At 55.2% G+C, this 26,042-nt stretch overlaps 1 protein-coding gene across 12 annotated transcripts in view; it reads right to left on the bottom strand.

Moving 5' to 3' along the window:
• DGKZ (diacylglycerol kinase zeta) overlaps nt 1-26,042 on the bottom strand; it is a 53,149-nt gene that overhangs the window by 24,579 nt on the left and 2,528 nt on the right. For 2 of the 12 annotated variants that reach the window (XM_039704773.1, XM_039704771.1), the window contains exons 1-3: nt 20,643-20,871; nt 13,261-13,359; nt 409-1,209 (exon numbers count right to left, since the gene is read on the bottom strand). The exons of 1 other annotated variant lie outside the window; for it this stretch is intronic. In XM_039704773.1, the coding sequence (XP_039560707.1) occupies nt 409-1,209; nt 13,261-13,359; nt 20,643-20,833 (1,091 nt within the window). In that variant the 5' untranslated portion in view covers nt 20,834-20,871. Of the gene's footprint in view, nt 1-408; nt 1,210-1,345; nt 8,803-8,826; nt 9,550-13,260; nt 13,360-20,642; nt 20,886-21,795; nt 22,088-26,042 lie in introns of those variants that run through there. 9 more of the 12 variants (XM_039704780.1, XM_039704782.1, XM_039704772.1 and 6 more) reach the window with 8 other exon arrangements.

Genomic DNA, 26,042 nt, shown 5'->3' with positions numbered 1-26,042 from the left:
CCTGGGCTGTTTCCAGGGACCAGTACAACTGGCCACAATAAAAGCAGCTGTTTCTTTGGGCCTAGTGAGCTTCTCCCAGATGTGCTAGGGTGGAGGAAAGGAGCAGGAAATCCAGCCAACAGGAGAAAGTGTGCATCTCCAGCCAGTTATCAGGCCTACCACATTCCTCTGGTCCCAGCCTGGCAGGAGAGGACACCCACAAGCCCCAGAACTACACCAAGAGAATCAGCGGCAGCACTGGTCCGAGTGGAAGATGCTTCTGGTAAGTCAGCAGCACTGCAAGACACCAATGGCAGCCAGGGCCAATGGTGCTGAGCCTCTTCCCTCCTTCCCCACCAAACCCGGGTCTGCACTCCCCCTCTCCCCTCCCCAAGCCATTGCCTGCCTGCACGCCACCACCATACATACAGCAGGCGGGGGCTCCAGCCGTCCGGGGTGGTGTGGCAGGTGGGCTCCGGTCCCAAACCCTTGCCAAGGGTGGCAGAGGGGCACTTGGTTCCAGCCACTCGCGCACAGTGCTGGGCCAGCAGCCGTGGGTGGCCAGAGGGGAGCAGCCCAGGCTGACGGACCTCGCTGGAGCGCCGGCGCTGGCTGAGGCGGCGGTAGCGGCCCGGCAGGCCGTGGGCAGCGCGGCCGTGCAGGGCCTCGGTGGGCAGGCGGTGGGAGGAGGCGCGCCGCAGGCAGCGGGGGCCCCGCGACAGCAGCCCTGCCTGGAGCGGCCGCGGCTGGGGCAGCATGGCCAGCCACGTCTCCTCAGCACTATGCCCATGCTGGCCCTGCTCAGCTCCTGCTGCTGCACCACTGTCCTCTGGAGACTCCGATGTGGAGCTGTCAGTGCGGTGAGCCCTGTCCCCCTCCTCTCCCGTGGGAACGAGGCTGGCCAGGAGGACAGTGGGACCCAGCAGCTGGGCATCAATGGCTTGTGCCTGGCCTCCGCGCTTCTTCTGCACGGCAAACCTGGGGCTGAGGCAGGGCGGTGTGGTGCTGGAGCGCCGACGCGTGCCGGGACGCCGGACCAGGCCCAGGCAGGAGAGGGATGCCGCTGGCGTGCCTGAGCCGCGGCGGCACTGGGCCAGCGAGGTGGAGGGCAGCCCCACCTGGGAGCGACGCCTGGCCTTGCCCGTGGGCACAGCCACCACGCTGCCGCGCCGCTGCCCTTTCCGCCCAAAGTGCCGCCTAAAAAAGGTTTCCATTGCATCCGGACGGGGGCTGTTAACACAGAGACCAGGAATTTAGTAGGCTCCCCTACAAGTCCCAGGCCACACTGTGGCTGTCAGGGCAAGGGGACAGTGGGAAGCAAGGGATAGAGGGCTGAAGCAGGGAGTGGGAGACATGGCAATGCTACCTGAGGCGTGTGGTAGTGTTGCTCCCCACAGCTTTACTGCTCCACGAGTCTCACAGCTCAGCCCAGAGGGCTGCAATGGCAGGGCAGGTGGCACCACCTAGCCAGGACCCTCTGCACTCCCTGCACTCTACCAAGCAGAACCCCTGTGCACCCCAAGGTGCCGATCATCCCTGGCACCTCCAGTACCCCTACCACTCTCCTGATGCTGATCCATCTGGTTTCCACATAGGAACGATAGGTATCAGTCCCACCAAATTTGTAGTAAATTGAAATTAAGCCCTTGTGAGTCCTACAGAAGAAAATCAACCAGGCCAGTAAAACCAGGGCAGGAAAATTTGGTAGAAGAGGTCTGGGAGAGCTGGAAGCTAGGAGAGGCAGGAGCAGTGCAGAGGAGAGTTAGGAAGATCATCCCATCTGTCCTAAGTAAAACTTCCCTCTCATGGGAGAAAGAGCTTTATGGAAAGCTCATGCTTTCCCTGCCCAGCTCCCAAAGCTTGACAGGCTGCCTGGACATTGCAGCAGTCTATTGAAAGCCATGGGTGGAAGATGCTGCAACACTTCCAGTGGCAGTGGCTCAGCACACAAAGGCCTGAGTGGAAGGAGCTGAGTCTGGCTAGCTCCAGTGCTCCCCTCCTCCAGAGACAGTGCTTCATTTCCCACCCTCCAGCTGCCACCTCTCTTCAGCTGCTAGAGGATTTATTCAAGGCCAACTTTAAAAAATCCACCAAAACCCACAGTTTGGTAGAAGCAAACTTCTCTTCAATTGCTCCCAAGGCAGGGGACTCGATCATGGCAGCCTGCAAGCACACACAAGCCACCACCACCATCACCACTCTCAAGGATTTCCATGCTGTGCAAGGCATCTCCTCTACCCACCACGAGGGCATGAGCATGCTGCTCACCACGCAGACTGACATCTCCTCCCCTTCCTCTATCTTCCTCTCTTCCCATGCTCTTTTACATTCTTATGGGTCAGTAATATCAGGGAACCTTCAGGAGATCACTCTGGCCCAAAATTCCAATGACCCAAGGCCCACACAAACAGGTGAATTTATTAGAAGTTTCTTCCCTGTTTATTTGGGAAATGCATGTAAGATGGGACATAGGTTTTATCTTCTGGACAAAATGGAGTTTTTGATAGTACTTGTAGTACAAGCAGCCCATTGGGCTGTACCTCTTTTTAATAGATGAGTACAAAAGTGAGTTTGTACTTTTGGAGAAGACAAGGCTTGGTTTGGTCTCCTCCATCCTTGCAGACAAGGAAGCCAGCTCTTCAGTTGCTATAGGCTTATCACCATGCCTGCATTCAGTAATGTAGGGGAAGGAATGATGAGTGAGGAAGGGAGGGAGGGAGGCAGGAAGGAAAGAAGGAAGGCAATGGCCTCCAGAGTGCAGCATCAGGTCAGCTAAAGCCTGGCTGAACTGAAAGCAAAGCCAAAGCATCACCTCCTCAGAAGTATTTCTCAAGTCCTACCACTGCAAGCAATGCAGGCAGGTACTTGGTCACCAGAAGGTTCAATCCAGCCAAGGCCCATGCAGCTTTGCAGAGGGCATCAGCATTTTGCTGATAACCTTGCTTCCAGCCTGTTCCCAACACTGCAGTGCTCCATTCATGTACCCTCTCCATATTATCTGCAAGATGATGCACAGTAAACAGCACAGAATCAGAGAATGTCAACTTTCCCTGTACACTTGGAAGCCATTTCCTCTTGTTCTATCACTTGTTACCTGGGAGAAGAGACTGGCCCCACACCTTGCTACAACCTCCTCTCAGGCAGTTACAGAGTTCAGTAAGGTCTCCCAGGAGCCCCAGCTTCTTCAGCTGTTCCTCCTCAGACTTGTTCCATAGACCCTTCACCAGCTGCACTGTCCTCTGGATGTGCTCCAGCACCTCAGTGACAGGAGGAGGGCCCAAAACAGGACACAGCACTCGAGGTGTGGCCTCACCAGTGCTGAGTACAGGCAAACAGTCACTTTCCAGTCCTTCTGGCCACACTTACTGACAGGCCAGGATACTGCTGGCCTTCGCGGCCACTTGGCACACGCTGGATCATGTTCAGAGGGCTGCCAATGAGCATCATCACCAACAGGTATTAAAAACTGTCTGAACAAATAAAACATATTAAAAAACACAAGCAAGAACAAAGGATGTGGCACATTGCAGCAGACCCTTTTTGGCCAGCTTTAGCTCTTTGGGGGAGACATACTGACCAAAGGCACCTCAAATGAGCTGAATGGCTGTTTCCTCCTACCCCAGATATTCCACCAGCACAAAGCTGCTCACTGCTTACTGTGTTGCTGCTGTGGGCAGGAAGATCTCTTAACACAGCTTCCTTCCTTTTTGCACCAGTCTCGTGAGGAAATCTGCTACAACAACCTTGGTTTGACATTTAAGTTGGAGCACTAGCTGACTGCGGACCTTTTTATTTTCAGGGCTGTCTGCAAATGGCACAAGGAATCAAGCTCTGACCACCCGTGGTGAAGGTTATTACAAGATTGCCATCTGACAGCCCACGACAGCAGCATGTGGCAGCTCAGATATGCTGGGTGTACATATCCCCACCTCTTGCATCTCACTTCCAACCTGAGCTCCAAATGGTGTATTTCAGGTGTGAGAGCTGCTGCTGGTGGAGCAGATGGACAAACTGCTGGGGCTGCCCATGGTTCATATGCATTAGCAGAGCTGCATGCAGAGCAGCTAGGGAACCATGCAATAGGCAGAGAGGAGCCTGAAAAGAGCTAAGCCTTGGAAGCCCTGCTCCTAACACCAGCACATTTCTGGCATCTCCATTGTTTGTCACTGAAAAAAGATGGAGAGGAGCCAGCACCTGTGGCTGCTCTGTAGAGCACATTGCTTGGCTCAGTTAAGTAAGGAGGCTGGATCAAGGCAGCCTGGCATTTGCAGGGTGCAAAGTAAGGAAGTACTGCGGCACGTACTGGGATATCAACTCTACTTATGAGCAGATACACACTGTCATTTCAGTCTCTTCTGTGAATAAGGAAGGAGACAGCAGCTCTGGTCTGCTCATGATCTGCAATCAGAGCTCTTGAAAGGTGGGGTGTTTTCTACTACCAGACTCCTCAAAGCATCCTACACACCCTGCCTGGCCTCAGTGCAGAGATGCTGCTGAAGCAGGAACATGTCCCACCAAGATCTAAGCACCCTTGGAAAGCACAGCAGGGATCGAAGAGGAAAAACTTGCATCTTGTAACTGCAGTGGACATAGAGCTTGTGAATAGCTCTTATGGAGACATCTCTCCAGATATCCAGCAGCTATCCCTCATTTGGTGATGGTGGTTCCAAAACCAGACAGGCTGACTCTTAAGGGCTAAACATGCAGTGTCCCCATGACATAATCTTTGCCCACATCACAAACAGAATCTGGATATTCAGCTCCACTATTCTGCTTTGCTTCACAAGCCTTGAGCAAACTCCCATGTACTATACTTAAGAGGCTCTCTGTGATAGGCAGAGGGATCCTGTGCCATACACCCTCTTGGCCCTTCCTCCACATTATTATTCCCTTTGTCCCTCCAGCAGCCTGGTCTATTCCTGCCAGTGCCCAGAAGCAAGAGAGATCTCAGGTTACCTTCATACAGCGACAAATCTGGCACCCCTCTCCTGGCACCAAAGGAGGCAAGAGGACCCTATTGCAGGATGTTGCTGGTACTAAATGCACAAGCCTTGAGCCACAGAGAAGTCTGGACATAATAACACCATCAGCTCCTCTTGACCTTTCAGCAAACCTCCAGTTAGTCAACTGGAAAGCATTTTTTCCAACCACGGGACTACCAGGGAAACAAGTCCGGGAGCTTCGCCCTGTTCCATGACGAGTACCTGTCCTGATGGCAGCTGGCTGGGTTCCTGTGTCCTGGCTAGCTGTGGGTGCTGGGAGCTGCTGTGGCACTAGAGCTGGCAGAGTGTGAGCAGAATCCCACTTGAGTTTACAAGCTGTCTTCTCCTGGCAGAGACACTTGACTCATGCAGATCAGCCAACAGGAAAGCGTGTTATTAAAAGCCACTCCTGTGTGACAGCAAGATCTCCTGGGCTTCTGCCTCCCTGCCGCCTCCCTGCCTCCTCCCTGCCAGGGCACTGGAGGGACTGAGGGACCCAGAAGCCCATCCAGAGAGCTGCTGCTCATTCCCACCCTGCTGGCACACCGCTGGTTGCCTTCAGCCTCTGTTTCCATCACAAGCTTGCAATACCCACAATGCCCTTTCAGTGCTCTGATAGTCAATCTTCCCATGTGTGCTACTGTCCTTACACCACCCCTGCTGAGATCCTGTTCCCGCTGTCCCGTCCTGCTTCCCATGCATCATCACCGACCTCTCCTCTCCCTGGGGCTCCCCAGCCAGGCTTCTCTGACCTTACAAGAGCAACCTGCACAGATGAGGTCTGCTGAGGAAGGTGCCCCTGTGCCAGATGGGGAAGGGAAAATGCTGGTCAAGATGCAGTGCAGCCCTCAGGCTTTGGTTGCAGTGAGGTGTGCAGTAATCAGCAAGTTCTCATACTGTGCACTTTGCTTCTACTCAGAATTTCCATTCCAGCTGTCATCTCTCCTACCATCACACAAATAAAACAGAGTCAGGAGCTCCCCCACACTGAGTCCAGTATGAGCAAGGAGATGGGGCTCCCCCCAGCAGGGAGAGGAGGCTCCATCCAAGCCATGAGCCTTTCAAAGCACCGTGAGGAGTGAACCATGGGCTATACTCATCTATTTTAGGATTCATACATTTGACCTACTGCAACAAGTGCCACCACCTATATGGGCCACTTCCAGGCTTCTGAGCTGCAAGAGCATGGTATTCCCAGAACAAGGATAAGGACATCCTCAGTTGCACTGTCACCCTGCAGAGGAGGGGATTACTGCTGCAACTGTAAGGTTGCTCCTCCAAGCTGCAGAAGCCAGTTTCTGATCCTAGCAGGGTACTCAAAGATTTCAGCTCATCTCTCAGTGAGTCCTGGGCCTGATCAAGATGAATTCAGACCTCTCTGCTAGTGAGAAAGCAAGGCAAGTGCTTAGAAACCAGCTGGTGGTCAGATGCATGCAGCTGCAGAGGACTTCCTCCCAGCCCTGTGGTCCCTGAGGTCCCTGCACACGATGCATAGAGGTCCTGTCAGGGCTACTGGGCACGGGCATGAGAGCAAGGCACCTCTGGCACATCTAACATGTTTGACAACTTGCTCAGAAGACAGTCAGTGTCATTGGGCACTCTGGGTGGCCAGCCTGGAGGTCCCAGGACAGCATTGCTTCACAAGGGACAGGCAGCTACATCAGTGTAGGCTTTCTGTATCCATCTTGTACTGGGCTGAGCAAGAGTACAACTCACAGCCAGTCAGGAGCTGGGAACACCACAGGGAGGAGATACAACTTCTAAGATGCTTTCTTTGAGTGAGCAAGTTAGCGTGACAGATGCAACACCAAGGACCAGCAGCTGCCTTGGGGAACAACCGTAGCAAGGCAAAGAAATGAAACACCACAGTTTGGCAGTTTGTCACAGTAGGCTTCTCCAAGTGGCAGAGCCAGGTGGAAGGACACTGCCTAGCCATGCCTCAAACAAAGCAAGACAAAAGCCATCCCACCTTCATGCCTGGCCCGCCACAAGAAAATGCTCACAACTGGTTTTCTGAGAAGAACAGGGGCTGGGAGCAGAAGGGACTGAGACTTTTTATACACTTCCTAGCGTTTTCCCAACACCCTTCTCGTAGCAGCTCCATCCCACCTCACTCCCAGCTCTGCATGATGCCATGGTGCCATCTCCTTTTTTTCACCACCTTCTCAGGGCAAATGTGAGATCTGTTTTAAGGCACATCTGCCAGAGTAGCTCAGATCCTCCACAGAGACTTCATAAAGTGAAGAGTTTGCCAGCCCTAACATTCAGAGTAAAGTTCCCATTACAACAATGCGATTTCCTTCCCAAAATCCATGGAAGACAGTGTTTTATCTTAATTTAAACCAAAACCATCTCCTTGGAGCCTCCTGGGCTGACTCTGGGCATTTATATCCCTTGACAACTTTCCACCATCATAATGTTATGAAGTTTATATGCCACTACAGTAAATAATCTGCCTCCCGGCAATCAAGAAACCTGACAGCACTGATGTAAACAATCTGTTGCTGCATTTGGCAGAGGAGCCGAACAGCAAGACTGACAGCCTTGAGCCATGAATTAACCAGGGCTGAAACGCAGTGAGCCGCCACCGTCACTCATGCTGCTGGGGCCGAGGCTGAGCAGGGGCTGGGGGAGAGGCTGGCCACACAGTTTCTATTTTGGGCCCACCAGCAGCACTAGCGATGCAGGCTGGGAAGGAGTTGGAGAGTTTCTTCTCTCTCTCTGAGCTTCCTTTCCAGAGTGACATGCATGAAGCCAAGCAGCGGGGGCCTCAGCCAGGGTGTGCTGGCGGTTTAGGTACTCAGACCACGGTTGCTTTTGCAGATTGCCATTATCAGACCCAGTGGTGGTCCCCTCGTTCAGTACACACAGCTCTGTTCCTCACAAGGAGGGACGTACTATTTAAAGGGCGGCCAGTCCCAGAGCCCAGCTGTTGGATCCAAACTCCCAGGGCAGCCCCAGAGTTTTTCCCCAACACACAAGGACAAAATCCTGGCACAGAAATTACTACTGGCCACAGTGCTGGCCCAGGCAGGGCAAGCCTGGGCGTCTGCCCGGGGCAGCAGCCCCAGGGAAGAGATAAACCTTGTGTAACAACAAAGCTGCAGTGTGGCAGATACAGATACATGCAGTGATTCCCAGAGCTAGTAAGTCTCTGCATCTCCCAAAGTAAAGTCAGGAAAACCTCAGGCATTCCACAACATCTATTGATCATTGATCAGAAAGATGGGACACACATGCCTCCCTCCAGCCCACAGCAGGGATCAGGAAGGGTATCCCACTGCTCCTGGCATAAGCAGGGAATCACAGTGCCACCACCACGAGAGGATATGCCAGGAGTCCACAAATCTGTCCTGCTTTCCTAAACTACCCCAAAGCAAAGTGACTGAGGGTCCTGGCAAGGCACAGGCTAGCTCCCTGTCCTCTGCCACCTGCAGATTTCCTGCTGCTACCCCCATGCCACACGGACTGTCAGGATGAATGCAGCAGAACGGGTGGCTGGAAATACACCACTGGCAGGGCAACCCCACAGAAACAGCAGCCAGGCACCACTGAGTGCCACGGTGGTTTTGCAGACCCCTCTCCTGAGCTCTGGGGACTGCTGTGGATCGGCTTTGCTCCAGGCTCTGGCAGCAAACAGCGCTCGACAGAAGCAAAGTTCAGGGTCTTGGGGATGACTCTGGGGTCTGCTCCCCCTGCCCTTCACAGTGGTCTGGAACCAAATGCCATACCTACAAACTAAGGGCTGTCTCTCAACCCAGGTCCCCTCCCACCCCCCACCCAGCACAAACAAAAGCATCAAGCGTGAGGGAGAGGGACGAGCAGGACAAAGAAAGGGGAGACAGTGGGAAAAAGCCCCCGTGACCTGATCCGGAGCGGTGCAGGGGTCCTGCAGGTGCCGACTGGGTGGCAGTGGCTGTGCCGCAGCAGCGGGCCAGCCCTCCCCTACTAAGTCCTAGTTTGGAGAGAGTGCTTGGCTTCTCCCTCTGCTCCTCCCCACGCTGCTCTCGTTAAAATAGCCAACTGCACTTCCTCTCTGAGCAGCCCCGAGGCCGGCTCGCCCCCAGCTGCAGGCGCATGCACCACAGCGGGCCCGGAAAGAGAGGGGTCCCCACGGAGCCAGCTGCTCTCCAAACACTTCCCTGGCAGCGGCAGCAGGAGGACATGGGGAGAACGAGCCAAAGTGGCGATTCTCTCCTGCCTCCTTGGAACTTGGATAAAGAGGTCTGCACGGCTGATGAGAGTCAGGCTGCCAGCCTCACAGAGCCTGTCTTCTTGCACAGGAGGTAACTTGCTTCTGAGTTAGTCTTTGGTCCAGGCAGGCTCCACAGATGTCTCAGGAGCTTTGCATCTTCCCTCATCGTGAAAACCCTCCATGGGACCTCTCATAGCCAGGCTGGGGACTTCCCCGTCATGCTTCACCACTACCCGGGTTCCCCAGCTGCCTCTAGGGATCTGCTCACAGCCAAACACAACCCATCTCCCTTTTGGGGCCACAAAACCCGTCTCCTCTTTGGTCTTTGCAGAGAGGAAGGGAAGGTCTCGCCAAAGGCCAGTCACTCTACGATGCCGTCACCAGCTATTGTTATTTCGCTCGTTTACCCAGGCGATGAGAGCCCATACACAGGCCGCAGTGAGTGAGTCAGTGCGGGAGGCTGCAGCTGAGATCTCGTCCTCTCACACCCTGCCCCCTCCTGCCTGCCCCTTCCCCTCGCCTACATGTCATAGCTAAAATTAGACAGCTCTTCTCCTCTGTGTGTAGGAATGTGTGTGTGTTTGGACGGCGCCCAGTGCTCCTTGGGGCCTGGAGCGGGACTACAGTAACACAATCATAACAAAATGTCACAGAGGCTGCAGCCAGTGTGGCAAAGGCAGCCAGCTGCCTTCCCCGATGGGTGTCTTGAGAGCTGTTCATAGAGGGTAGCCAGGCCCAAAGGCTGAGCTACCACCATTGCTGTCATCTGCATCAGGGCAGAAGGAGCAAGTGGCCTTTGTGAATCAGTGGGAGAAAGGGGCGGGGAGGACACATGAGCGAATCCGTCCATTGCCAGAGCTGCTGAGGATTTCATTCAGCCCTTTTCTCACAACACCAGAGAGGAAAGGGCGCTGGAGATACCCAGCGCACCTGGGTCAGTCCTCTCTGCCCTCAAAACTGCTAGCTGATGAAGGATGGAAGGTTCTGCCTCCTTCCCCACACAGGGTATCTACACATCCTTCAGAATTCCCTTCCCACTGCCAGGAAAGAGCCAGCTGCCACTAGTGATCAAGCCAGGTCCCAGCACCATTACAGTTATGCTGCCAGGTGCAGAAAGGCCTCTAGGAACAGGCCCCAGTCCATCACTGTTACAACTCACTTACTGGGACTGGCAGGATGTTTGATCAAAGAGAAAATTTAAAATGTGTGGCAACTAGTCAATCATTCAGAGCAAAGTGGCCCGATAAGAGATATGTGCAGTTCCTCGCCAGCCCCACCTCCAGCCAAGGCACCTTAGCACAGAATCACAGAATGATTTGGATTGGAAGAGACGTTAAAGGGCATCTCGTTGCAAACCCACTATCATAGTCAGGAACACCTTCCACTAGACCAGGTTACTCAGAGCCCCATCCAACCTGGCCTTGAACACTTCCAGGGAGGGTTCAAGCTTCCAGCTTGTCTCCAACTGCCCCATGCCCACCCTGCTCTTCCTGTCCCCTATCATCTATGCATAGCAGAGACTCCTGCTGATACCACTCGCTACTTCTCACAGTCACTACAATCCTATCTCCCTCCTGGGCTGGCAGGACCTAGACTGATAAATGGAAACAGCCATTTTTTTCCAATGGAAACGTCATGGAAGGGTGACCACCGTGGATTCCAGGTGGCCTCAAAATCCCTTCCAAGTCAATCTGACCACCAAGAGTCTAGGGCATTAATTCTCCAAGTCCCTGGAGGCAGCAGGAGCAGGAAGTCTAAGAGCCCTCTCCTCAAGTTCAGTCATGCTAACCTTGCTGCCATTCTCCTCCTACTCCCATGACTTAGTAAACCCTCAGCCTGTTAACATGCAGAATGGGCTGTGATGGAGACCAGCAGCTCCCAATGCTGCTGTCACAGGTTTCAGTCTGCTGTGTTCAAGCAGAAACCACTGCTCCAGGCCAAGAAGCTCCCCAGGCCCACGCAGCCCTGAGCAAGACTTTCCATGTGAGGAGATCCTGGTCCCACGCACCTGAAACCACATCACAAGTAGCAGCCCCTGCAGTAGTCTGCAAGGGGGAGAACTGCTCAGCATCCCTGAGAAACCCAGTCCCCAGTGATCTCTCTACACCACAAAGCCTGAGACAGGAAAGACACCTCCCAAGCCTTCATCATGACCCTGTGACTAAGCAAAGCACATGCTGGCATGCCACACAAGTGGTATTTGTTAACTGTGACCTTGTTACTGATATCATGTCTAACCTTTGGTTTCACTTTTTCACCTCATGGCAGCAAGTGACCGAGTCTTTTTCTCCCACACATCACATCAAAACTGAAGTAACTCCTTTTAACAATGTTAAATCTATTATTTCTTGGCTTTGCTGAATGTCAGCTTGTCCCACTGTAACAAATGGCAGGGCAGGAATAAAAGTTGGGTTTTTTTCTCCTCCACCCTTTTTGTTCTAAATGCCCTCAGCATATCTGGTCTTATGTGTTTCCATTTCTTCTTTCATCTTAACATCCCCACATCTGCCAGAATCACTGAAGGGCTTTTTTCACCCATCATCCTTCAGAGAGGGGAGGAAGCAATGCCCATGCAGAGAGCAGACCAGTGTCCCCTTTGTGGAATGGACTAGCACTTTAGCACAGACCAGTAACACAGGGCTGCCTTGCTCTGCTTCCCGAGTTTCTCGGCTCCTCCTCTCATGCCCACAGAGACGCTGGGTGCTCCAGAGACTTGCTGTGTGGGAGGAGTGACCCAAACTCCAGGTGCAGAAGCTGGGTGGTTGCCATTATAAGGCTCTTTGTGGTACCAGGACACGCAAGTCTTTGCAGAGGGGAGTTGGCTGACAGCTGCCTTGGCTGGAGGCTTGCCTCTGAGCATCAGCTAGCCCACAGCAGCAGCTGACCAGTTTAAGCCATCAAGCTCACCAGCCACTTCAACCACAACAGCATAAAAAAAGCTCTATGCAGATGCTTTGCCAATCTCTTTTTTGCAGAAGGGAGGAAAGCAAAACCAGGAGCGATGAGTCAAGGCCAGCAACCCTGCAGAAGGGACATGTAACAACACCCAGCTGAAGTCAGCTGCAGGGAAAGGGCTGGAGTTGCACAGCAGAAAAAAAAAAAGCTCCAAAGAGCGACCGTGCCCTCTGGTGTTCAACCTACAGCTCTTTGGACCTCTCCAAAACCCATTCACCTCCCCTCTGAAGAGCACTAACTGGCCACACGGCCTCTTGCTCCCAACACCTCCAACCACAGGACTCCCAAGCAGCCCTGGGACAAGATTTTTGTGTCTACAACATCAGACAAACAAGAGACTGAGTAGCAAACTCAGTAAGGCTCAGAATGTCATGCAGAGAAACTGTGTAGCAGAAGCCAGGAAGAGCAGTAAGGGTCTTCTACTGTGGCACTCAGCACTCACACAGGTGCAGCCAAATCCTGACCAGGCTGATGTGCCGCTCTACAAAGACCAAGGCATCGGGAGCCCAGGAATGGAACCTGGGGCTTGTCCCTACCTCCACATCTCCTCAGGGGCACTTGTGAGCGAGGTAATGGCTAGCCCCAACATCAAGGCTAGCCTAGGAGCTGGTTCCCACACAGCAACTACATCCCAGCAATGATGATTGTCTCCCAGGCCCTGTTTTTCCACCATTTCTGGCAGTCATAGCCTTACTGAATTTCAGACTGCTTCAGCTAAATTTTATTATTTATTATTATTTAATTTAGTCATTTAGCTAAACCACCCTCAGTGCTGTCACCTTAGGTCTTCCAAGCATTCAGCATGCACTGGGTCCAGGTGCTCATGCCCACACTGCACTAGGTGCCCATGCTCACACTGGCTAGGACATAGAGGAAGAAGAGCTCAACTGACCTTCAATCCAAACTCCAGCAAAACAGAAGCTGCCATGTTAGTTGATCAAAGTCCAGCAGCAAGCTGCTGTCTAGAACAAAGTTAGTGACACAGGCATGAGGCAAGCAGCCCGGCTTTTGGTGGCCTTGGTTAGTACAGACACAAGAGGGTGAAGTGGGGTGAAATGTGGGTGGGAGGGAGGAGAGCTTTTGAAAAGAAAAGTTGCAGCAGCTGCTGGGACTGCACAGCCTGTGCAAGCCAATAAAAATACCACATACTTATACACCGCTGGCCGGTGCTTTATCCTCCTGGATCCCCATCGGCTGGGCTGGCTGCCCTGGAGACAAGGGAAGACACCTTTGTGGGGCAGGTGGAGTCTAGGGACACAAAGAGAGTGGTCAGCAAGCCATGAACACGCCTGGCTGCTCAGCACACGGCACTATCCTTCCCCACCCCAGTTTTGCTGCCCCAGTGCCATCTCTCCACCACATGCTCTCCCCCCTGCCTTGGCACTTGCAGATCCCAGGGGCTCCAATGGCACCCAGGCCACCGCCCATGCTGTCAGCCATGGAGGTCAATGCAGGCAACTCGCCCATAAGCTGGAGTCAGCAACGCTGTTTTTCCCTAAAGAGCCAGCCAGCAAACATGAAGCACCACACTCCTGCGTCTGGGATACTAACCCAGCCCAGTTCAGACCCAGCCCACCTCCAGCCCAACCCAGGCAGCTGCAAGAGAGCACACAACTCAGGGACCAGTGCCAGGCTGGCACAGAGAGACAGCCCCGCTTCCCTTCATCCTTCCCTGTGCTGGCTTGGTTCCTGGCTGCTTTCTTTTACTTTGACTGCTGGGTCCAGGCACACATTTGAATTTCAAATAAATCATGAAGGCACTCTCCATGCCTTGCACGGAGAAGCATTGTTTGGGCAGGACAGAGTGGTTCACCTGTTCCCAACTCTCTGGCCCTTGTGCACAGGCACCAATCCTTCGGAACTCCAACTACCACCAGCCAGGGGCTGTGTGGCAAAGCTCTTGGTGACCCAGTGTAGATGGGAAGTGTCATTCTTGCAATCCCTCTGGCACTCACCTCCACCACATCTGTTTCCTCACTCATTCAAACAACAAGAAAACTTTAGGGCGGGTAACACTGTTTGAGCTCAGGTGGGGAATCCTCAGCCTCTGCTGGAAAATCTCCTGGCCCCACGCCGACCTGCAACCCTGCCAGGAGTTGAACTGGGGAGCAGGATACCTCCTTCCATGCATCCTGGCAGCTCTCACAGGACAGAAGCTCTGTAGCTTCATAACCCTGCCATCTGCCAGCCTCACATCGGTGCAAAATCTCTGCAGAGAACACCCACCCCACCCCCTGCCACACTTCAGCAGTGACAGCTGCTATGTGCTAGCTGCCAGAGTGCCCCACGCGATGTCCTCTTCTGTAGTGACCTCAAGCTTGGGCAGTAAGAGGCTTAGCCCTGGATCTGCGAGGCTCTTGGCCAGAGCCAGGGTAGCAAGGCAGGACAATGTACAGATAATCAGACCAAGTGGGAACTTTCAAACGGAGGGGACGGTACGTGGCCATCTGCATTGCTCTGTGCTCCCTCTCTTGGATGGCTACAGGCCACAGCCAGAGGCTGAGAGCTCAGGAGGAGGCTAAAAACCATCTTAGGTACTTCTACTCCATGATTCTCTATCCTCATCCCATTGGGGAGTCCTGCCCTAGAGTGGAGATGGGGCCCTCCACAGCCAGTGGGGAGCAGGCAGCAGGAGTGCCCCTGCTCTCTGGCTCTGGATCCACACCTGGGCCGACAATGGCAAGCGAGGCTGTTTGGCACACACGTTTCCTGTGAAAGCCAAGCTGCACCAAAACAAGGGGAAAACCTTCTGCAAGAAGGTTCTATGTTAGTTGCCCTGACTTCCTGGACCAGCCAGATGGGACACGTGACTTTCTTCAAAGCTACAGCATGTGTTGGAGCCAGGGCTGTTCCAGCCCTGCAACGAGATGAGATGCTGCCGGGAAGCAGGGAAAGGAAGACAGGGTGAGTGGAGCCAGGAAAAAGGCAAAACTAAGCTCTTGCCTACTGGTGCTGGGTGGGATTTTCACACCCTGGCTGGGTGCCCCTGTGTGTGGCTGGGACTAGAGCCTGCCACAAGCTGGCATCCTGCTATAATGTCAGGGAGCCAGCAACAGCCCATGAGGCACGCCAAAGGAATCTCCCACCAACACGGGGCACATAGAGAACAGAGCAGCAACCAAAGGATGGGACTATGCCCAGCCAGACCTCGTTCTGCTCCCAGAGTGGGGCTTTTCCACCAGTGCCATGTACCTGCCAGCCTGCATGCACAGCTTGGACAGCATCCTGCAGTCCCCACAGACAGGTCTCCCGTTCTCACAGCTGGGCAGGGCTTCTCTGGGGTGGGGCATGCTTAGCTCATTTCCCCAGGCCCTGAACCACTGGGAAGGGCTGACAGCCGTCAGCTGGGCAAAGCTCAGCCAGGCTATTTCCAGACATGGGAGCAATGGTCACAGGTAGAAACTGGAACTGACAGGCTAACCCAGACAGCACAACCTGCCCAGCAGCCAGGGCTGAGACAGGAGGCCCATTAACTCCCACTGTCTGGGAGCAAAGGGAGCAGGAAGAGATCCTCTCAGATGGGCATCCTGGCACAATGAGGAAGAGCTTCCCCTGGGGCAGAGTTCACAGTTAAGTACAGAATTAGCACCCTAAGGCACAACCCCTAAACTGCAGGCAGGAGGAGAACAGCACTGGGTGTAACACATCCACGTCTGGTGTGAACAGGACTCCATCCCTACTGGGCTCTAGCCTGGCCAACGCAGCCTCACTGCTTGCCTTGGCAGAGCTTCACCCTCCACCTGGCGTCCTGATGGGGAGAAGAAAGTCTCCCAGCTCCCAAACACAGGCTGCAGCTGCTGCTGGATTTACAGGTTGCAACAGAAACACAGAGTATACTTTTGTACTACTGGACAGCTGGCCTAGAGAAAGCTCTTGAACTCAGGATTGCAAAGAGCCACTTATTATCCCCAGAGCCTCATGCCAGCTCAAGAACCAGCAGGACAGGTTTCCCCTATTTCCACGACTAGCCTGTGCTGCCAAGCCAGATCTGCACCAGAGCCTCTACCTCCAAAAGTCTCCAGCAGAAGCCATTCACCCCCTGCCAGTACCACATCTCTTCCAAAAAAAGATTGTTTGTGGGCCCAAGGGTCAAGGAGTCTTAGCCTGCAGCCCTCACTCTACTCTTGAACTCAGCATCTCAAAGTCAGCACTGGTTTAAAAGAACCAGCAAGCAAGCTGGTGCATGGCTGAGAGATCACTCAGGAGCTTCAGCTCACAGAATCACCTGGGGAAAAGAAAATAGAGCTCCACTAAGAGCAGAGCTGCAAGTTAAATTTAGAAGCTTTGCCAAGTCTCTGGGGAGACTGTCTGCTCCCCAGGCACTGCATGATGATGAGTGAAGGAAATCCTACACTGCATCTCCCACCACTTGCCAGAGCTCAGGTTGCCCTTCGTGAGAGCATCGCCCTCATTGCCGAGGGCTGGCCTCCCCTTACCAGCACCTCCTTAGTTCCCAAGAGAACTCACACAATCAAACAGCTCTCAAACTCCCCTTGCTTGCACTACCCACAGCTCTGCCTCTCCCCTTTCAACACCGTATCCTTGCAAAGACTGTCTCCACGCCCAGTGCCTGACTCTTCCTATTGTTTTTGTTCAAAGGAGGGAAGCGGTCCCTCATCCTTCCTCCTGTCAGCCCCTTGAGGAGATTACCGTGTTTCCTGGAAAGGACGCTCCAACTCCTAAGAAGATTAGTGGAGGGTGTCCCTGCCCATGGTGGGGGGGTTGGAATTGGATGATCTTTAAAGTCCCTTCCACCCTAAACCGTTCTGTGATGCTAAAATTAAAGGTCCTGACACCTTCTCTGAGCAGGCACATGTCACTGTAGCAGTCCCTGCTATGATCTTGGGGAGCTGCCGGTGGGACTGGAGAGACAAGGTAAGTGGCAGGTAGGGTCCACACCATGGAGGAGCTCACCCTCTGGAAGCAGTCAGACCCCCATGCTGATCCTTCCCTGACCCATCTCACAGCCCCACTGCAAGCTGGCAGCTGTCCCAGCCTGGCTCCGCTGTGAGGCTGCATTGACTGCCAACAGGTATGACTGCTCAGCATGCCCAGTGCTTTATTTTCCCCCCATTGAGAAAAAAAGTCCCTGACCAGAGATCAGAGAGCAAACTCAGGAACAGAAACAGCTCTCTCAGCACATCCCATCTGCCCTGCAAACAAGCCCAAGTGTCACTGCAGGGGACAGCTGGGGATTCCCACAGGTGACACTGGCGGAGGCCCAAAGCTACCCAGCCATCACCTCTGAGCAGGATGGGGAGCAGAGGCTGGAGGGTTTCAGAGCTTGAGGCATACAAAATCTGCATGCATGGAGGAGAACTAGGAAGATGATTGCTCAACAGCTAGCTGGCAGCAAGGTGCTTTGTGAAAAAGCTTGTCCCAAGGGAAATACTGCTGTCAGCCTGCCAGCCTGCAGAGCACAAACTTCAGCTCCTCATTACCATCTGGTCTTCCCCCAGGGCACCGGGGCCTTACACCACTGCACAGCCTCTCTGCTGCACCTGCACGGGGGAAAGTGGGTGCAAGGGCCAGCAGCTTCAAGGGCACCCCCCACACAGCAGGGATGGGGAAGGCTGGGCTGCTGTCCCAGTGGTACATCATTCTCAGCTTCACATAGGTGTAAGCATCAAGCTGCAAGAAAGACAGTGACAAGTGACGTCCCAGAAAGACGTAGGCGGGTGCTCGGCTCAGTTTCTTGAGTGCCGTTTACCCACAGGCTGTGCCACCCACAAACTTTTCTGGGCAGTGGCAGGCACCCCCAGGCTCACCTGCAGGCTCCAGCACAAGACCAGCCGAGGGGTCACAGCCAAAAACTTGGTCTCATGCTCTCCTGGACTGCCAGCTGCCCCACTGGTGCCTACGGCCCCTGCTTATGGCATTGCACCAGCCATTACACATACTCCCTTTGAAGGGGGATTTGTTACAGAAGCTCGGAAGCCCACAGGGAAGATTCATTTCACTGGCATCCCACTCCACTGGCACGGGGGCGAGCAAGAAACAGACACTGTCCCCAGCTCTCATACTCCTTCTCCAGTCCCTCCCTGGAAAGGGTAAACTGCAATTCACTCATAGCACAAGAAACAGGGCACCTAGAAAGGCAATTTAATCCTAACCACCTCTTATCTGATCAGCCCCAATCTCTTTATCAGCCCAATTAAAAGAATTACCCATCCACGCCGGATGCATGTATTGTGCACTTGTCTCTGTAGGCTCTAGAGCCAATTACTCCACCCTCCTTTAAGGCAATTACAAGGTACAGAAATAAGCCTGCTTGCAAAACACGTATCATACCACCGGAGGCCAGAGCTTGGGGGCTCACCTTTCTGTTGCTTCAAATGCCCTGAGGGCTCACGTGCCCTGGAGACAGGACAGGCTCTCTTGCCATTTTGCAGACCCCTGCCTCCCTTGGCCATGCCCTCCAGTGTTGCTACAGGCAGAGTCCAGCACAGGGTGTCCACCTCAGGAGATCGAGGAGATCTCTCTCCTTGAAGCCAGGGCTCTCCAGAGATCCACTCGTGCCAGTTAGCAAATTCCTTCCAATTACCTAAGCTTCCTCTAGACCTGTTTCCCAGCCACATATGGCTCTGGGTAAAGCTCAGAATAGAAGTGGGTACAAATTTCCTCACTGATAGCTGTTGGAAAGCATTTGGTGGGTACGGGCTGCCTGTACTTATTGACAAAAGAAAGCGTAGCTCAGCCTTCCCTTGTAATTCCCTCACAGGAGGTGAAGAAACTTCATGCCATCCTCTGCTCCAACGCTCAGGTGGGCATGAATTCAGTGGCATGCAGCCAATTACCCTGCATGACTTCCCATCAAGTTTACCTCCCACCGGTGTGCGTGGGAGCCCCTTCAGTCTCAGAGGTCCGTGGGAACCTCTCCTCACTATTCTGCAGCTCTGGGTGCTGCATTCATCACCCTGAGCCAGGGGGAACTGCGTTCCTCCATCAGCAGCAGACGGGCAAGAATGCACTAAACCACCCTGTGGCCACTTCCAGCTGTCTTGGGGAGGGGCTACTGGCCTCCTCCAGCTTCCAGTGCCATTCCACTTTGCTTCTCCCCACGTGTCCACACTGCCAAAGGTTGCTCACATGTGGAGAATTTCCCCTTGGCTCTGATCTACATTGCAGTAACAGTAGTGTGAGGTCCCAGGACTCAGAGAGAGATGCCACACAGTATTTGGAACAGGCCAGAGACTGCCAGGAGCTCAAGGCAGCCATTGCTGACAGCTCTGAAACCAGAGCAGAGAACATTGCTCTGTTGTGGAGTGACCTTGCAAGCCATCCACACCCAGGTCTGGCTTGAACGTGGAGGTTGAAATTGGAGCCTTTCCCCTCCATTCAGCACGTGTGACACCGCTCTGGTGGCACTGCGTCCTGCTTCAATTGCTCCCATATACCAAAAATACCCATGAGATGTAGAAAGTTTGTCACGGGGCCACCAACATGGCTGGGGGTAAGAGTTATCAAGTACAAGGAGAGTATGAGATAATGGGGGCAGTTTGGCCTGCAGACAAGTTTGAGGGGGAACATTATTAGTGTCTCCAGCAACCTGATGGGAAAGAACAGGGCAGACTGGGTCAGATGCTGCCCAGACATGAACGGTGACAACCTGAAAGAGACCAGGCACAGGCTGCAACAATGGAAACTTAATTGTTATTAGAGGAAAAAAATTCCTGAGTGGCTGAAGCACGGGGAGTGGGTGTGCATGGAAGCTGTGTTCTCTACACCCTGGCAACACTCAAAACTCAACATCAGTAGCCGGATCAAATTCGACCCTGCTTTGAGACAGCAGTGTGGACCAGGCGATCTCCGGAGGCTCCTTCAGACCTCAGTTATTCAGTGTTTTCAAAGACCTCCAGACAGCAGAGGTACCAGGCTCTGGTACTTCGAGGTACTTCGCTTACACGGTCCAAATCCCCACGAAACCAACAGAGAGGCTAAGGGAGGCACAAGGAGCCCAGCTGGCTCTGGGACGGACGCATGAGAAGGCGGGATCCCAGCCGGCAGCACGGGAGGAGCACAGCCATCCCCCGGTGCGGCAGGGCTGCCAGTGTCGCAGGCGAAGAAGGGGACAGGCGTGCGGGGATGGAGACAGGCAGTTCTGGGCGGGTGGAAGCGAATCCCCAAGAGACGAGGCTCCGATTCCACGGGGACGACAGCGCGCGCAGCGAGGGCAATGCTCCCCAACTTCCCATCACTCGTGCCCAAGAGCTTGAAAGGAGGGAAAAGCAAACTCACCCCGCTCCATCCTCACACCCCGTCCCGCATCCCCCTGCGGCTGCGCTCAGCCGGGTCAACCCCTCGACTGGGCCCGGTGAGGCGGCTGCCGACGGCTCAGCGCGGGGAGGCTCTTTGCGAGCCGGTGCTCCGCCGGCTCCGTTCCGGATGCTCCAGCCGCCTACAGCCAGCCCTTGCTCGGCAGCCCAGCTCCCTCCGGCCCCGCTCCGCCGCCAGGTGCCGGAGCGGCGGCGCAGGCACCACCCGGAGCTCCCCCGCCCGGCGGGACCCGCCGCCCGCCCGCCGGTGCTCACCTGCGCCCGAAGAGCTTGAGGCCAGTGAAGCGCTTGTTGCTGTGGCGGCGGCCCAGCGGAGGCGGCGGCGCCGGCCCCCACTCGGGCTCGGTGCTGCCTGACGCCCCGCAGGAGTCGGCTGTGGCGGCGGCGGTGTCGGAGGAGGCGGCGGAGGGCGAACCGCCGGACGGCGGGGGCCGAGCCGCCTGCATGGCCGAGCTCAAGGCTCGGCGCCGCCGCCACCGCGGTTCCGGGCGGCCGCGCCTCCAGCGCCGCCTGCCGAGCGCGGGGATCGGGGCTGCCGGCGGAGCCCGTCCCGGCGCCGCCGCCTCAGGAAGCCGCGTGTCAGCCCCGCCGCCGCCCCGCGCTCGGAAGAGGTTCGGCGGCAGAAGCGGAGCCTCCCCCTGCCTCCGCCTCCGCCCCCCATTGTTCACCGCCGGACGGAGGGGACGGAGCCAACAGTCCCGCCGCCGCCGCCCTCTCCAGGGACCGGGAGCCACCACCGGCCTTGTCGCCGAGGCCAGCACCGAGGCTCTTACCCAGCCCGGAGAGCGCCTGCCCCGCTTCTCCCTGAGCCCAGCGACACCGCTGCCTCAGCGGGCAGCGGCAGGGACAGGGGCTGGCCCGCTCGCCATGGCTGCCAGTCCAGGAAAAGAGCAGCTCTCCCAGCCCTCCTTTGCATGGAAATTGTGCCGGCCGCAATGAGAGCTTCCCCAGTTCCCAAGGGTGTGGAGCCAGGCTGAAAGCCGGGGCTGTGGGGCCGCCAGGACAGGGCCCTGGCTGCCCGCTGCACGGTGCTCCTGCCGACCCTTAACACCCTGGGTCAGGTCCCGCTGGCAGACTCGAACACCGGCTGCTTCCAGGAGGACTGGTGGGGATGGGGACACACTTGCCAGTTTCCCTGAAACCGACAGCTCGGGCAAAGCCGGGCTGGCCCGCTGTGCTCGCAGGCTTGGCGTCAAAAGCGCTGGCGCGGCCCGCGGACATCCTGGCTGGCAGGTTGCGCTGCGCAAGCCCAGGCGCTGAGAGAAGAGGAGGGGATTGCGGGCGAGGCGCTGGGCAAGCACAGGAAGCCTTTCCCCCAGCCCCCAAGTCACGGGCTGTCAGCACTCGCCACAGCACCTTAACCCCCCAATAATACGAGGAAGGCAGCAGAGCCCAGCTCGGTGGGTACCTTATATCTACGTCCCCCGGAGGGCTCTGGGGAACGTCCCAGGAGCGATGCCGCCACATCTGCCGCAGCTTGAGCTGATGCGCTCAGCCAGCCCGGGGTTCACTCTCGCTCTTCCTCCCCCAGCAGCCGCTTTCCGGAGTCATCCCGAGGGCAGGTCCCTGGCAGTGCTCCGCCGCCGGCCGGGGCCCCGCTTTGTTTGCACCCTCCACCTGGTTCCTCTCTGCACTTCCTGGAAGTGTGAGGGCGGCTGTCATTGCAGCCGGCTGCGCGGCCTTCTTCCCGCGGCGCTGGCCACCTCCTCCGCCGGGCCGTCTCCAGTGAAGCCTCGTGCGCGCCCTCGGCAAGCAGGAGCACGTCCCGGCACGCTGGGTGCGCGCCGACGGGCCGCACCTCCCTTGCTGGGTGGTTCCTTGAATGCCCCCAGAGCTGAGACAGCCCCCTCTCCCGAAGCTGCCCCAGCATCGCCGTGCACACCAAGACCATAGCAGTGGGGTTGTCCTCTGGGTTGGACCCTGCAGGGCACCACAGCACTCAACTCCTGGGTGTAAATGTCCTCCCTGTGTGGCAGGTCTGAAAACAACGTCCAGCATCTGTTCAATCTGCACTGGAGTTCATTTAATAAATGCTTTGGTAAACCAGGAATGGACAGTGTGAAAAGTAGAAGCATGTAGGAGGCTCCCGGCCAGCCTCCAAAGAATGGAGAAACAGCCTGACATTCATCATTCATCCCCCAGTCTGTGGCGGCACAGCCTAAGCCTGCAGGCCCAGCCTGTCCTCACCTCCAAAAACCCCAGCTCTTCACAACCAAATGCTACTTGGTGTGCTCTGGCTCCAGGAAAGCTTCAGATCACCAAGAGGGTCTGTGGTCAGCCTCTATGGGCCACAGAAAAGCAAGCAAGCAAAGCTGGTCCTGGCAGCCTGGACAGATGGCATTTCTAAAGGGGCACATGGTCTTGCTTTAAACTCCATCATCAAAAGGAAAAAAAAACCAACATTGACAGACCTTGATCTCACCAGGCAAGCTCTGAAACTGAACACAACCCACTGCATTAATTACTGAGCAGAGAGAGGAAAAGGCAGGTCCTGGATGCCTAACTCCAGCTCACAGATCAGGGAGGGGAGAGTTTTGTTATTGCGGAAAGGTTTCATCATCCCTGCTGCTTTGCATGCCATGATGGGTTAGTTGCATTTTCTCCCTGCCTGCAGACATTTCCCTTTCATGTTTCATGCGCTGTCTCGTGGTGTTGGTGTCTAGTCTTACCCAGGAGCATCAGGAGTATTGGGGCTTGGTGGGGCTGTTGGAGAAGTAACACACCCTGCCCTGGGTCCTTCACCATCCTCTGTGTGCTGTGTCCATGTGTCCTTTCACAGTTCTGTCCCTTGAGCTTGGTGCAAAACTGTGGAGGAGCCCCTAGAAATCCCATTCCTGGCTGTTCTTGAGAAGACCAGAGGAGACAGACCCTGCTGCACAGGCTTCTCTGTAGGCAGGGCAGGAGAGGGATGGGGATCACTGTGCTGGATGTTACTGTGAACTGGCACCCTTGTCTTCATGCTAGTTTGTGCATCACCTTGGTACTGAAAGGATTAAGCTGCCTGCTTCAGCCAAACTCAGCAGGATACCTGTCTGTGGGATTCATTGTGAGCAGGGATCAGATAAGGGAGGGAGTGATGGGGAAGAGATGGCTCTTGGTTCAGGAATCCCAGCTCTCCCCGCACAGCAGTGTCTGGTCCAGGGTGGAATTGCCCCTAATCATGGTTAGTGCCCCTAAAAAACCCCCTGCTGGCCTACTCGGGGAGTCCCACCCCGTGGTCCCCTGGCACACCTGCACCATGTGCACGGCTGAGGCTATGGTTGTGTGGACAAGCAGGGGAGGGTAGCTGTGTGCTGCTGCCTCAGGCTTGCCTGATGTGGAAAACCACAGCAGGAGGAAGGGTAGGACCATCCCCTCTGGCAGCAGCAGGGTCTTGGGGCAGTTTAAACCAGGGAGTATGTCTGGTTTAAGATAGGGCTTAGAGCTGCACTATGCCATCCCTCTCTGGCATACAGGCAGGCTGTACCCACAAACTCAGTGTTTCTTCAAAATCGCTTCTTTGGATGTTTCTCTCTCTTGTTACACACAGTCCCATGTCCAGCTCACCACTGCTTTGCATGTAGGAATATGCAGAATGAGAGCCAGAATGAGAGTGAACACACACCAGCACTGTGCTCCAAGCACAGGGTGATGCCAACTCCAAACCCATCCCACCCCTGCACCATGCACTACAGCCTGTGTCTGGCAGCAGGGCCCAGCAGAGCTTGTCCCTGGTTCTGGAAAGAGTCGGGGCAGGGCATAGTGAGGTGCTTGTCACCCCTGACCAAAGCCTGTGAGGAGCCACCTGCTAGCATTTCCCTCTGGCCGTGCCACCCATCTCCTCTCCCCTGCTGCACAGAGGGATGCAGAGACAGATGTCTCTGTCAGAATGGAATGGGCTTGGCTTCTGGAAATGAGTGGGAATTTGATTATGCTGCTCTGCAGAGCAGGGCTAACACGATTAAAAAGCCAGCAGGCAGGACTTGGAGGAAGGAGATCGCCTCTCTGTCTCTTTCTTCATGCTGACAGTGGAGGCTCTCCTTTCCTTCTTCCTCAGCCCATGCACTGCCCAGGCTGTCCTGAGACTTCACAAACATCCAGAGTCCAGATCTGAAGACAAAGGGAAGAGAAGACAGCAGAGAGTTGCAACCATCTTCCCCTGGGCCACTCAGGGCTCCTACCTCCCTCTCTCCAGCAGCTCCTGCCAGCTCTCCCCTCTGGCCTGCCTGCTCTATGACCAAGCTCCCTTGCTATTTACATTACAAAGCAGCCCCCTCTGCTCCACTCTGCGGGTTATATTTAGCTCCCTGGCACAGAACAGCCTGTGAGTTGCATTAGCTGTGTCCTATCTGCCAGCCGGGAACCGCACTGAACAGCCAAGGTGCCTCACATCTCCCTGGTGCGGACGGGAGCTGGCGGGGGGGCACAGAGGGACACAGGACCCCCTCTTCCCGCTGCCGGAGATGGCTGTGTGGAGCCCTCTGGTGCGTGGGCTGCCAAAGGGTGCGAGTCTGACACCTGGCAGAGCCTGCAGAGAGCTGTACAGGAGCTTTTGTGCGCTTGTGGTTTCCTTTCTGTGTAAACACCCCTCCGGGCTGGGTTGCTGAGAGCAGTGGCAGTGACAAAGGCTACTGCTGCAAGCACCACTCTGAAAGCAATGATGAAATAGAGAGGGAGCCCACAGCTGCTCAGGAGAGGTTGCAGGGTGCTGCTGTGACCTGCCACCACCTGTCCCTGGCCTCTCTGGCTCCAGGTCGGCTTTCCCTACAGCAAAGTTCTGCCAGCCTCTAGCTTGCCCTGTGGCCACTGGAGCTACCCTACTCTGGGAGCTAGAGGTGATCCTGCCCCACCACAAAACCTTAGTGGAGACACTCAAGACAAACAGGAGCTGACTTTGGACTCCCCTTGGCCGAAGTGACTGTCTGGGGATTGAGGTACACAACCCTGGTGTTTGCTCTGGGTTTCCTGTGGTGACAGAGGGCATTGGGTCCTTCTGGCATTGCACAGGCACCTCCCTACTGGGCAAATTGTCCCAGAATGTGCAAATCTGGTGCACAAGCCAGCATCATTAATAAGTTTGGCACGAAATTGCTACTCAAAGCCCTAAATATAACCTGAGTGCTGAGCTCTCTTCCACCCGCCCAAGGCACCTCCATACACCGTGGCAGCTATTTATGGAAGGAACTTTATTTCCATGGGATTAATATAATTTCTGCTCATTTCAAAAGCTTTATATAGCAGCTTATGCCACCTGCCCCTCGTGATGACTAATGGGTCCCAGCAGGAGCAGGTAGGATGGCAGCAAGGGGACTGGGGCCTCCAACCTTCAGCTGACATTGAGGATAACTGTGATGTCCATGGAGAAGGTCCTCAAAACTCTGTACCAGGGTTCAGTAAGTGTCTCCAGAGCTAGGCAGCACAGCAAGGGGATTTCTGTCAGTCCCCTAGGACTTTGCATGCTGCAGGAGAGGCACGTGATGGAAGGTTAGCCCACCTCTGGGTAACAGCTCCATTACCACCTGACTGGCCTGAGGAAGCAGCCAGACCCAAAGCTACATGGGTGTCACAGGAGAGAACAAGCAGATTTCCACCCCCAGACACTTCCTCTCCCATTTCTCCTTCCCTTTGCTTGGCCATCCAAAACACGGAGTGGTGGAAGCAGCTCATCCAAGCACC

This window comes from Passer montanus, unplaced genomic scaffold (assembly GCF_014805655.1).
Source record: "Passer montanus isolate IOZ18808 unplaced genomic scaffold, ASM1480565v1 scaffold18, whole genome shotgun sequence".
In the NCBI taxonomy this organism is placed as follows: domain Eukaryota; kingdom Metazoa; phylum Chordata; class Aves; order Passeriformes; family Passeridae; genus Passer; species Passer montanus.
This window is presented reverse-complemented; position numbering and strand designations above follow the sequence as displayed.